Raw genomic sequence first — 12,457 nt, forward strand, 5'->3', positions numbered from 1 at the left:
TCTGTGCTGTCAATAAGGAGAGATAAAGCTGATGGCATCTCATACCTGTCTACTTCGGGCCTCAGGCTCTTCTCCCTCTCTAACATGGCCACGATCAGCTTGCCCCATTCCTTCTCCACATCGTTGGGGTGATAGCCCTGCGGCAGATGGATGCGACCAAACTCGATCCACACCTGCATCCCCACCCCCGACATCAAAAACATACCGATCAGAGATTCTCCAGATACGTTGAGACCATTCATGGCACTATAGTCAAAAAGCTGCTTGAGAATACTGACCTCTAGCATTTTGTAAAGATGTTTGATTTTGGTCTTCTCATTCTCTTTCGGTGGGATTTCACTCTCCTTGAAGTGCAGGTATTGCGAATAAAGTGCCTGTGAAAAAGACAAGAAGGAACATATTAGAGTGCTCATTAGAACTCCTTTTATACAACCTTTCAGAAAAATCAGTTTTGATAAAACTCATACCAGCGTTCTCTTAATGTACAGCAAGAGCTCTTATCGACTGCACCCTTGTCTGCAGGGGCTGATCTCTAGATCTTTAGTAAGGCTTTAAGACTCGTTAACATAAGGGGGACGCTACATATTATGAAAAGCGAGCAGCCATCCTGCCCCAGGCTGATAAGAGCCAGCATCAATGATAAGTCTCAACTACCAGCTGCTCAACAAAGAAAGTGCAATTACATTTCAGTGAAACGTCTTATCAACCTATTCTGCCTTTTGAATAAGACAAATCTGTTGCATCTCACCTTAAGTTCCACAGGATTACTGGGAAAGTTTCTGTCACACATGACAGAAACATTGTGTTTGATCCATTGGCTGAGGTAATTGACCATATTCTGGTATTCCACCCATTTAACGTCGACATCCTGTTCAGAGGAGAAAAGTGAGTGTGACTTTCACGTTTTTGAGCGTCATCACAAACAGGACAGCATAGTCTACCCTCTGCTGTGTGTAAGTAATAAAGTTATAAAAGTTTTCTTTTAGTTTCTTTACCAACTCAATAATATTCTGATGTTAATCTGTGTGTCACCAAAACAGCACACTCAACAAAACCTATTAAAGGGCTCTGTGCTATTAGTTGCCAGATGCTTTCATTTTTGCCAGTTGTAAGGTGGATCTGCCACGGCTCTGATGTGGATCCAGCACATTCCACTGCCCATCGGAGTGATGTCAAAGACAACAGATCTCATCAGATACAGACCCCAGGCACTTTTGACGGTGGACAGGAGTTTTCATGGGCACTCAGTTTAGCTTCATGTCTAACATACTTTCCAGACCCTGACATGCACCTCAGTTACACGATAATCAGCGCCTTAAGCTTCATCTGTAAGTGGTCCTAATGCTTTGCTGTGGTGTACAACAGAAATGTATGCTACTCACATTTGCACTGATGCCCTCAACACCTTCTGGTACTTTAGGGAAGACATCATATAACGTGGAGACGTAAGTAATGACTGACTTCTCATCTGGAGTCGTTACATCCACATCTGTTTGAGTCAGAGAGAATTAGGAGTTATTTTAGTATGATCCCTCCCTTAGTGTTATCCCTGTGAAGAACTGCATGTAGAATCTGAAAAAACTGTGGTCATCACCAGGAGTCCTTCAACCTTTTGCAGCTTTCAGTCCACAAAACCAATAACAAATTGCTTTAATGACCGACAAGATTCAACTTGGAAGTCCACAACTCTCGCACTTGAGGCTAGCTAGCTGCTGTTAGCTGATGCAAAAGAACTGGCAGTTAGTACTCTCCTTCAAGTGTGTTTGGCTGTTCAATGACGTTGCATCAGCTGCAGTTCAAAAAGATTCCTCCCAGCACTGGCAGCATTGTGTGTCTGTTTATTGTGTGATAAACAGATGGTAATGAATGTGTCTGTGGGACTTACCCTCTGGGTCCAGCAGTCGAGCCACTCCCAGTTGCTCAGCTACACAGAATGCATGCTCTAGGTTTGACCTGCTACTTTGGGCTGACACTTTGCTCATATCCACCAGGTCAGGCCTACGGCGAGAGAGAAACAGCACTTCTGCTAAGCTGCCACCTCTAAAGTGAATGTTGGTCATTATTCTTTTAATGCAATTAAACAAGAATGCAACTAGTGACAAAGCTTTTTAGCAGATTCTTATTAAACAATTTCCTGTAAATTAATATTTACTAATTACTGATAGTAACAGCTGCCGATTTCTGAAATAGCGTACCTTTTAATTTGCAATGCTGCAGCTTCTTTTTTCAATTCATTGATTGGCCATAACTAAGACAAGTCAGTGATGTATCACTTAATATTGTTAAGGTACACAGGAAATGCCAGAGGCGTCAAAGACTTTCAACAGCTGTCAGCATGTGTTTACTTAGAGCAACAGAAGCCCACTATAGATAACAGTTTACAAATCAGCTGGAAAATTCCACAGAGCTTACTGAGTAGAGATATATAAACCACAGGTCCACTAAAAGGCAAGACACTACTGTAGCAAGAACCAAGATGAGATGGAAGAAAATTATATTTAGATTTAGTAAAATCTAATTTGAAATAGGTTGCTCAAAGTTCAATGCTTGTGATAGGATGAGGGCAAAAAGGGAAAAAAGAAAAGTGGGAAGTTTTTAAACATTTATTTAAAACATGGTGGAATATTTTGTTCCTAAATTACACTTTCAAAATGAAACTCATTGGATGAGGGGATAGAGTTGACCAAACTCATTATATCAACTCAAGGGCAGAATTTCAATATCCCCAAAGCAATACCAGGCTGCTCTGCTAGCGTCAAAACCTTAAAGTACAGCCTAGAAATTATACAGAGCTTGATGAGAGGAGATATACAATCCACTGGGAATCATGTGACTATCTACAGTACCAAAAGTAGGACATGACAGGAGAAGACTATATTTAGATTAGCCAATGTGTGATTAGGTCATATGAATACTGAATTTCTCCTAAAACAGTTCCTGGTACAACAGTTCCTGTCCTCTCTCAAGAAGACAATTTTAATAGTTAAATACTGGGCCATAATGCTGTAGAGTCTAACTGATATGAGAGGCCCAAAATAAGCCAAACTTGCAGCATAAGGAGCATTTTACAGACACTGTAAAAATGTAATTTATTGTTATTACCTGTACTTGTGAATAAGAGCATTAAACAGCCTTCCATCTCTCCAGGAGGTAGTGAAGTTGTCACAGCGGACGCCTACGTAGCCCTCGGTCATCTGCTGGGACCACAGCAGCAGCCTTTCCTTGGCCGTCATGTCCTCGGACTCCCCAGTAACGTGGATATCCGAGATCTATGGAGAAAACCCATAAAACTCCTTTATTAATGTCATTTGTAACGGCACATGAAAATCAATAATTTTTTCCTATTTAAACATTATGACCAATGCTGTATTCATAAATTGTCTGATAAACGTCTAACACTTTGCAGTCAACTATGGACATTTCTACATGAAAAATCTAAAACAAGCAACTGGAATTGTTTTCAAAAAGACACCACCAAAATAAATTAATTTATTCTCGGGCATGTCCCATCACTGCATGAAATAACATTCAGCCTGCAGTAATGAATGCATTAGACTTTTTAGCCTTATATTTTATTCACAGATAATGTCAGGAGCACCATACAAAAAAAAAAGTTTCAGAACAAGAACATTAAAGGCAGCAAATAAATACCGCAAAAGAAAAGGTTGCACGCTTAGTCTGTACTACCCTTGCTGACCCATTCAGAAATATGACACTGGGGAAAATAAAAAAACAAAACGAACTCATGTGACCCAGTCTGTCTGCAATGCCCTCCACAGCCTCTCAGTAAAGTTCAAATGTAAAATGCACAACCCATAAACTACGGAAAATTAAGCATAGAGACATCAAGTAATTACAGTTGTCAATTCAGTATTTTTCACATGAAATTGTGCATATTGTGCACGTTGACATTTCACACAGCAAGGCTAACAAATGTCATGACTTAATTAAATTAAATTAAATTGTCAGAAAAAAAAACAAATGCTAAAAATATTTTAATATAGTTAATCATTTACATTTAGACATTATTTCATATATTTAAAATATAGAACAAAATATTTCCTCAAAAGTATTTATTTATAGAACTTTTGACCTTTTATGAAACACTGGTCTGGTAAACGAGATGTTTAAAATGTTAGGAGAACCGGTGCTAGATACAGTTCATATCAACATCTATTCTGTCGAAAAAGAGTGCAGTGCATGCAATGACCAATGCATCAGTAATGCTACCTCATACATCTCCCAAGCTATTATTCAGTAAAAGCTCATTGTTTTAGATGTATGACAATATTATGACAATAACAGCATTTATATCAAGTAATTCTGGGACAATATATAATTAAAAATAATGTTATAGTGGCAGGCCCATTTGGAATGACTTTTGAAATTACAACCGTTGACAAACACGATCTAACTAAACTAATAACACACAAACAGTTGTATGGTCCTGTCTTTTATTAAGCACACTGAATAAATATAAACACTCCAGGATACACAAAGAAGGTGAACCTCTGTGGGCTAAGAGGTGTCTTAATTAAGGAGATAAGAGTAGAAGAGCCTAGTTACTGACAAATGTTTTTCAAGAAAGGCCGGTTAGCATGAACCATGAACCAGAAGATGTGTTAGAGTGACGTATGACGCTGGAAAAGACCACCACAGCTTTGCTAAAGACTGAGGTATTCATCAATACATGCTTAGACAAAGTGTCCAAATAAAGTGCACAAATAAAGAAAATTTAGGACTGTTGCTGATCTTGTTAAGATCTGTCTACGAGCAGAATAGGCAATCTGAAAGAAGTGAGGAATAACCCAAGGGGCTGATTTGCTGGTCTTGTACATCTTGCAAAAAAAAGTAATTATTTTTTTCCTATTTTTATATTTCATATTGTGAAACCAATATAATCGTGTCATAGTTAATGCGTTCAAAATAAATAATATTTATGCATAAGTAGTATATATAATGTAACAGTTCACCACTTGGTTTCTGGGCCATAGTTTGGATCACAGTTTAGCAAAGATTTGCTCTGTGAACTGTGTAAATAGCTGGGAGCTCAAAGTGTCTGTTGTTCTCGTTTAAAGTACCTGATTGAACTTAGCAGGTGATTAGCAAGGCTTTTGTGACTTGAACACAGGTGGAAAACACTGATCTCTGCAGTGCTGTGGACTGGAAGGGTTAATTACACTTCTTTATTAGAAATGGTTAATGCAACAAATACCTCCTTCTGGTGTGAAATGCCAAATGCAGACCAGCTAAAGGAAAAGCAAGCTTTCAAAAACAGAATGGAAAAACTAAAGTTGGTATATTGTCACAAGAAGCAACTTACTTACAAATCCTTCTATTTATACTCCAACAGTTTAGCCCAGCTCACTTATACTGTAATTATCAGGAGCGTTTCAGCTCTGAGTGCTTTTTGAATGAGGCACAGTATAGGATAGCCAATCACAACAGAGTTCATTTAATGTACAGTGTGGAAAAAAGTATTTAGTCAGTCACCAATTGTGCAAGTTCTCCCACTTTAAAAAATGAGAAAGGCCTGTAATTGACATCATAGGTAGACCTCAGACCTCAATCTGAAAGAAGCATTTTGCGAGAATTTGTACTTTTGGCTACTAAGTTACTCTAACAGCAGCAGAGTGCAATTCAGTTCTACACCATTTATGGACAACTGTACACATGCATTTATTGACTGGTTAAAGGATACAGAACCTGCAAAGACAATATCTAAATTGAAAGAAGCATGAGGACAGACGTAAAAGATTTTACACAAATACGACTGGTTAGGTAGTTCTAGTGAGAGGTTTTGTGCACAGTCCATTAAAGTTCCATGGTGTAGTAGCATCGTTCTGGGACTAAAATGGAAAATCTGATCTATATTCTCCCTATCAAAAAACGTAGAATTTTCTGACTTGTAAGTCACTGTATCATACAATTATTTTAAGCTTTTATTGTAAAGTAAAATTGTAGCAACTTAATTAACAATTGTGTAAAAACAATGACACTCCAGGAATAATTTTATTATTTTTTTTAAAGATATGGGTCCTTTAAGTTACTAAGATGCTATTATACCCTACAGTGTATAATTACAATTGTGCAGTCAAGAGCGAAAAGGTGCATAGAAAAAAGGCAAATACAACCAAAAACATTTTTGGCATTTTTTTAAAAGGTGAGTGTATGAAATTGCCTAATCTTTCTTCTAGACAAAAACGAACCCACTTGCGCTGGGTCTTTAAACTAACAACCAGCTGTTGATTTAGATCCGCATTGTTCATCAAATCACTGCAGATCTTTTCACATGACTAAGCACTGCTGAGTCTGACCCACCCTTCTACGACGCTCTACAGATTAGTCTGTTTAGAAGAAGTATACACCACACAACTATACACATAGCACCGCAACACGCTGAACTCAACAATTCTGTGATCTTGAACAGCTTGGTACCCATTTTAACCCAGTTTGACATTTAAGCAAACTCATACAAATGTGCAGGCCACAGGCAGTGTAATTATAGCTCGCCCTATCAGAGGGGAAAGAAACATGGTATTTAGACTGAACCGTGAGACGAGACCCAAACACACCAAAATTGTACCGCAGCAAACACTGCTGACAGAAAACTGCTAGTCGAGAATTCTTTGTAAAGTAATGCAATGGCAAAGAGATATCACTCCTTCAAAAGGAACTAATGCCACAGGTTACAGAAGAAAGTTCAAACACACCAGAATAGTTCTGCCAAACACTGAATATTAAAGGTCAAAGAGAATTCTTTGGACACAGTTACATGGGTGACTTCATTGAATAGACCAAAAATCAAATGAGCATAATTCAGCACTCATCCCAAATGTACTCAGTTAGCCATGGCACATATGGTAAGGTTTGTTTCTTTGGTTTGGAATAGGAGATTATACTGAGGTTCCTAACAAAAACTGGACATACAATCTTTTTTCAGTAAATACACAACAAGCGTCTCTCAACCTGTCTTATAAGTTTTTTTGTAGACAAATCAACGTGGTTTAGAACATGGTATAACTTGATTTTGCCTACAACATGTTTATGCCTCTTAATATGTGATACCATGCCCCGCATTTAGATCTGGTCTAAAAGTGTACTAATACTACAAAGAAGGACATTATGTAGATGTAGTGGTAAGTTCAAATAAGGTCTTTACATTATCTTCTACTAAATTGTACTTTTTGCAGAAAACAAAATAAAATTTAAAAATATTTATTTTAATATGTCAAATTTGGTGAAAGCCGATGCCAAGTATTAGTTGGCAATGTTAACACTGCTGCAGCCTTCAAAAATCTTGGATCAAATCCAAAATTCATCGGAGGTAAGTGATGAATCGTGTTAATTAGATTTTTCTGTTCTAGGAATCCTATTCCTTTAATGTGACGTTTTCCCAGCATTCATATTACCTCAGAATGTTTTGGGGAAGACTTTTCTTGGACAGTGTCCAGAAAGTCGTGAGAAATGGATCCTCCAGAGCATGTGTTGGCCCTCCTCCTCTTCCTGTGCACTTGGCTGTCACATATAATCCGAGACAGGCCCTTCATGTTTTCCAGCTGAGGATCCGTACTGCCCCTGCGGGAACCATCTCCCCTCAGTGTCCGGAGCATGTGCTCCACCGCCCCGAAACTCACCGCCCTCCGCAGCTGCCTTCGAAGCAGCTTCTTCTCTAGGAGCCCATCCTTTGAAGCAATACATCTAGAGTTTTTGGTGACTCTGTGGAGGTTGTGTTCCATGGTAGGCCATAACTGCCGTATGCCTGGTCTTCTGCCAGTTCGGAGCACAGGTACCTGTCCAACATAAACCCCATGGCTGGTACTGCCTTGCCTGGGCCTTAAAGCTTCTGCCTGGCATGATTTTAAAGTACCTGTCTCACCGTGGGGCATCTGGTCTCCATCACTAAGAAGTGTTTCTCCCTGGCAGCTCTCGCCACCCTGGCTCCTCACTGAGTCGTTAGGAAGAAATTCTCCTGACTTCCTCTTCTTTCTCCTTTGGAAGTAACGTCGGCCTCGAAGCTCCTTGGGCGTGGGGCTGAGGGGAGCTTTGGTGGGATCAACGTAACACTCCTCCTTATGGCCCCTTACACATCCACACACGTTGCCCATGACTGTCAATTACACATGCTTCTCCTTGTAAAACTCCACAGACAAAACAGCACCAGCTGCCCTTCCTTCAAACGCAAAGACCAGAAAAGCCAACAAGCTCAAGGGTTCTTTTATGCCAGCAGGAGGAGGCCATCTTATTTTTCCTGTATGGACTTTTAACAAGGCCGGTACCAGACAGTGCAGCCTTGCTGGTAAGCCCAAAAGCCTTCCCAGCAGCTGAGCTGAGGTGAAGTTTCTCTTTCCTAGTCCCAGGAGCGGTCTGCTGACACGTTCCACAGCTCCTTCCTAGTTCCCAGTCCCTCACGTCAGCCTCTAAAGTCCCCGTTGACCTTTGAAACCGCTCCCTTTGCCCTGCTAATCCAAAACAAACACCATAAAGGCAGTGTGGCCCAGAGAACAGTTACTCTGGCAGTGCACTGACTCCCTCTGTCTCTGTGGAGAGACCTTCCCAGTGTGTTCCACACTCTCAGTATGAAGTGTAAACATTCACATCTAGAGAGCCCTGCTGTTGGAGCTGATTTTCCCCTGGTCAGTGTGTTTGTGAGTGGTCAGAGGCTGGGAGAGGCTGGGGGCAGGGGAAAGCGTAAGGGGAGAAGAGGGGTTCACACTCCATCCGCGGCTTCGCAGCTTCTGGTTGCAGCATGTGAAAGCACTGCTCAGCAAGTTAAGTCAGTCGGACAGCACATACTGGCCTGAGAAGACCACAGCCTATCGCGTGGGCTTTAAAAATAACAGGGCAGCGTAGCCTGATCAACAAATATGCCATGAGCCGAGGTGCCCCCAGGCGACAAAGGTCTCACGCTTTGTTTTCTATATACCGGATACAGACTGGTGCATAGACTCAGGCAGGGTTTAAGTCCTGCTTAAACAAACAGAGCCTATCACTGAACTAGGTGATTTAGTGAGTAATCAGTGGGCAACATTTCTGATGTGTATGTGTGTGTGTGTGTGCGTGCATGCATGTGTTTTAATGTTTACAGATCTTGTGCTTATGTATATTACACAACACCACTGTAACTAATTATACACTTAACTGCTTCGATTCTATAAGGAAAAAAACAAATAAAGTATTAGGTACTATTATTAGATAATACTTTACATTACATTAATAATCATAGTCTCTCTCATATAGTCAAAACATTCCATAAACTAAATCAACTAAAAATAGTCACATTGCTTTAATACTTGTCGGTGACATTTTATTCAGATTGGCCAGACTGACCATGCAAGTCAATGACTGTCCCACTGCAGTGCTCTATGGAGTAACACTGCTTTACAAAATCGATCTTGGTAACCAACATAAACATAGTGCTTGACACAAGAGCTCTAAATTCCCCTCTTGATGTAACGCAACATGATCTGATTAACATGACCCTGCATTTTTGGAAGCTAAGCAAGAGAAAGCTGAGGCTCTGCTTCTTACTTCTACCTGTATTAAAAGCACTGCTACAAAATATATAGAAAACCTGTTATTTTTAAAGCTCACACGATAGGCTTTGGTCCTCTCAGGCCAGTATGTGCAGTATGACTGACTGAACTTGCTGAGCAGTACTCTGCCTCTCACTTCTACCTGTATTAAAGGGGACATACTTGGAGTATATATGAAGAGCATTGATTTACCATGCTGTTTTGGCTTGCCACTGATGGCTTGAAAAATATCTAAGTGAAAATAGTGCCCTATTTTGTTTGTTATGGGCTGAATCCCTGTCGTTAAAAACCTGTAGGCTAAGTGTGTGCTAAACACTTTGTCTGCCTTTCTGACCTGGTTCACCACAACAAAGTTCTGCGGAACATTAACTCAATTAACAAACAGTTTTTTTTATTGCCATGAGTTGGATTGTAGCCATTATTATAAATATTATAATAAATGATTCATTGTGTCTTGTTTAAGCTTAAATAGCTGAAAATATATATGGTCTGTAATGGTCAAAGCCACACCCCTCTCCTGCTCCCTCTCCTGAGTTAACTAATGAGAGCAGTGGTCAATAAACCATGTTGTCTTTCAAGGTATACATGGAACAAAAAAAGTATTATACTATAAAAACTATCAAGAACACAATACATATTGTAAATACGATATTTAAACTTATCTTCTCTCAACTGGAGGCCTATTAAACTTGTATCCTCTATGTGAAATGTTATGTTAGGCTTACTTCAAAACATACAGAGCATGACAGATGCTTTTCTGTCTGTATAAACAGACACTAGCCAAGGTCAACTAAATCAACAAAGCTTATTAAACAGGACTAAAGTTAACTAGGGCTATTCATTAGGGCTTTTATTGTTAAATGGGCTGTATTGTTTTTTCTGAACAAGCAATTGCAAAATGTTCAGGTGATTCTGGGCTACTGTGCTAAAATTTATTTTAAATATATATTTGTGAACTTACAGGAACAAATGTTAGATTACTGTGTAATACTGATCCAGTACTCCCAATTTCTTCATTTCATAAATGTATTGATCCTGGCAGCTATGTACATGCCAAATATTAGATATCGGCACTGGACTACAATTCCCTCATCTATAATACTATTACAGGCTCTAAAATATAGTTCTCATATGCACTATATTCTGATTCAATAACTTTTGTCTAGTTTGTAGTTTCTGAGTAAACATTAGGTCTTGCAGCTCAGCAGCAGAGAAACAACTTCTTTTAAATTACTGCTGCCTGAGGAAACATGAAACTCATACACCACTTACACACCCTTTATTCAATGAGATCAAAAGATTTTGCTGAACGAAAGCAGACTGGCACACACACCCACCCACAAAAAAGTAAAGAACATCTCAGGTTAATACATCAATTAAAATATCAATGACAGATTAAGACTGGCTGAAGGGGCATTTATTTGCATGAAGTCAAGTGCACAATGCTTACGTTTTATGCATGTCGAGACAACATACTGATTTAAAAGCACTGGGAATTGGGGGAAGGCTAGAAAGATCATGAAAAATATCGCCGAACAATCATGCCTCCCCTCCAGCTATTAAGGATCAATATTAGTTTTGTGGGCTCTGTGGGGGGCTTATAGTGCAAGGTGGCAGACTTTGTGGAAGACAAAGAAGAGCCATTATCTCACAATTGCTAATGAAATGGAATTATATTATTGACTGAATGAACTGTATGTCCACAGAGAAATCTGTTTCGACCAAGGAAAAAAATGTAGCTACATATATATGTCCAGTTGTGTGCAAAAGTTTAGCCATCCCTGTTCAAACTACATGTTTTGGTGATTTTCTTAGTGAAAATAAATAGAATAGAGAACACACCTTTTATTAGCTTAATTTAGCATGCTGGGAAACAATAAAATGTGATATAATGATTTAAAATGTGCCATAGCCTTTGTATAAACATTTAACATTTCCCTCAATATGCAAATTCAAAAAACAGTAATTATGTTATTTAATCATTATGATTATGCCTTAACATGAGCAGAACTGTGTGTTCGGTAGAAGCTATTATAGGCTATACTCTCATTGCAACAAGTGTCTTTCAACCATACTGAAATACAGTCAGAAGAAGCAGCTATACACTTACCAAAAACGTTATAAGTAATACCTGTACACCTATTAATTTATGCAATTATCTCAACAGCCAATTGTGCGACACAACATGTCCTAACATTGAGTTGGATGGGCTACATCAAGTTCTGTCAGCCAAGAACAGAAAGCTGAGGCTGCAGTTGACACAGGTTCACCAAAACGGGAAAAACATAGCCTGGCTTGGTGAGTTTCTGAAGATGCACATAGATGCTAGCAGTCCAGGCTGGTGGAGATGCTATTGAAGTATCGTTGCTGACCATGTACGTTCCTTCATGGCCATATTTTATCTTCCACAGTCTGACACTACCATGTCACAATGCAAAAGCCTTAATGATGGGGTAGAACAGGAGATTCACAGCATGATCATGCTCCTGAATACGTAAATTTCAGATTTATGAGAAACACTGCAAAAAGCTACAGTACAGGCTTATCATGTTACACATTTGAATTATACTGTGGAAGGAAATCAGAGTTATAACCAGTTACATCAAATTGTAACTAGTCTTCTTCTAAACAGATTATGTATTTAACAACTTCAAAATCATATTATAATAATCAGAGAGGAAAAGCTATTGCATGACAAAGACCATAAAATGAAGGAAAAAAAGCATTTTGAGTGATACACATTTATGTGGCAAATACAAATTTATTTTTGTGCACCTTAAAGCCACACACAGCAAGTTTTCTAACATTTAAAGCTGATGGCTCATAAAATGAGCCTTCAAAAATTCTCCAAATGTGCTGGAATCTGGGCAGAGTCGGGAAAAACATGTCTGTAAGGGTGCCCTGCATCTGCAGAATCAAGA

At 39.2% G+C, this 12,457-nt stretch overlaps 1 protein-coding gene across 14 annotated transcripts in view; it reads right to left on the reverse strand.

The window, feature by feature from the left end:
* dst (dystonin) overlaps nucleotides 1-12,457 on the reverse strand; it is a 141,782-nt gene that overhangs the window by 79,401 nt on the left and 49,924 nt on the right. For 13 of the 14 annotated variants that reach the window (XM_072677574.1, XM_072677578.1, XM_072677575.1 and 10 more), the window contains 6 exons: nucleotides 3,103-3,269; nucleotides 1,886-1,998; nucleotides 1,383-1,489; nucleotides 749-868; nucleotides 279-374; nucleotides 46-173 (listed from right to left, as the gene is read on the reverse strand). In XM_072677574.1, coding sequence (XP_072533675.1) covers nucleotides 46-173; nucleotides 279-374; nucleotides 749-868; nucleotides 1,383-1,489; nucleotides 1,886-1,998; nucleotides 3,103-3,269 — 731 coding nt within the window. Of the gene's footprint in view, nucleotides 1-45; nucleotides 174-278; nucleotides 375-748; nucleotides 869-1,382; nucleotides 1,490-1,885; nucleotides 1,999-3,102; nucleotides 3,270-7,412; nucleotides 8,109-12,457 lie in introns of those variants that run through there. The other variant, XM_072677580.1, reaches the window with a different exon arrangement.

Source organism: Salminus brasiliensis, chromosome 4, assembly GCF_030463535.1.
Source record: "Salminus brasiliensis chromosome 4, fSalBra1.hap2, whole genome shotgun sequence".
Taxonomy (NCBI): domain Eukaryota; kingdom Metazoa; phylum Chordata; class Actinopteri; order Characiformes; family Bryconidae; genus Salminus; species Salminus brasiliensis.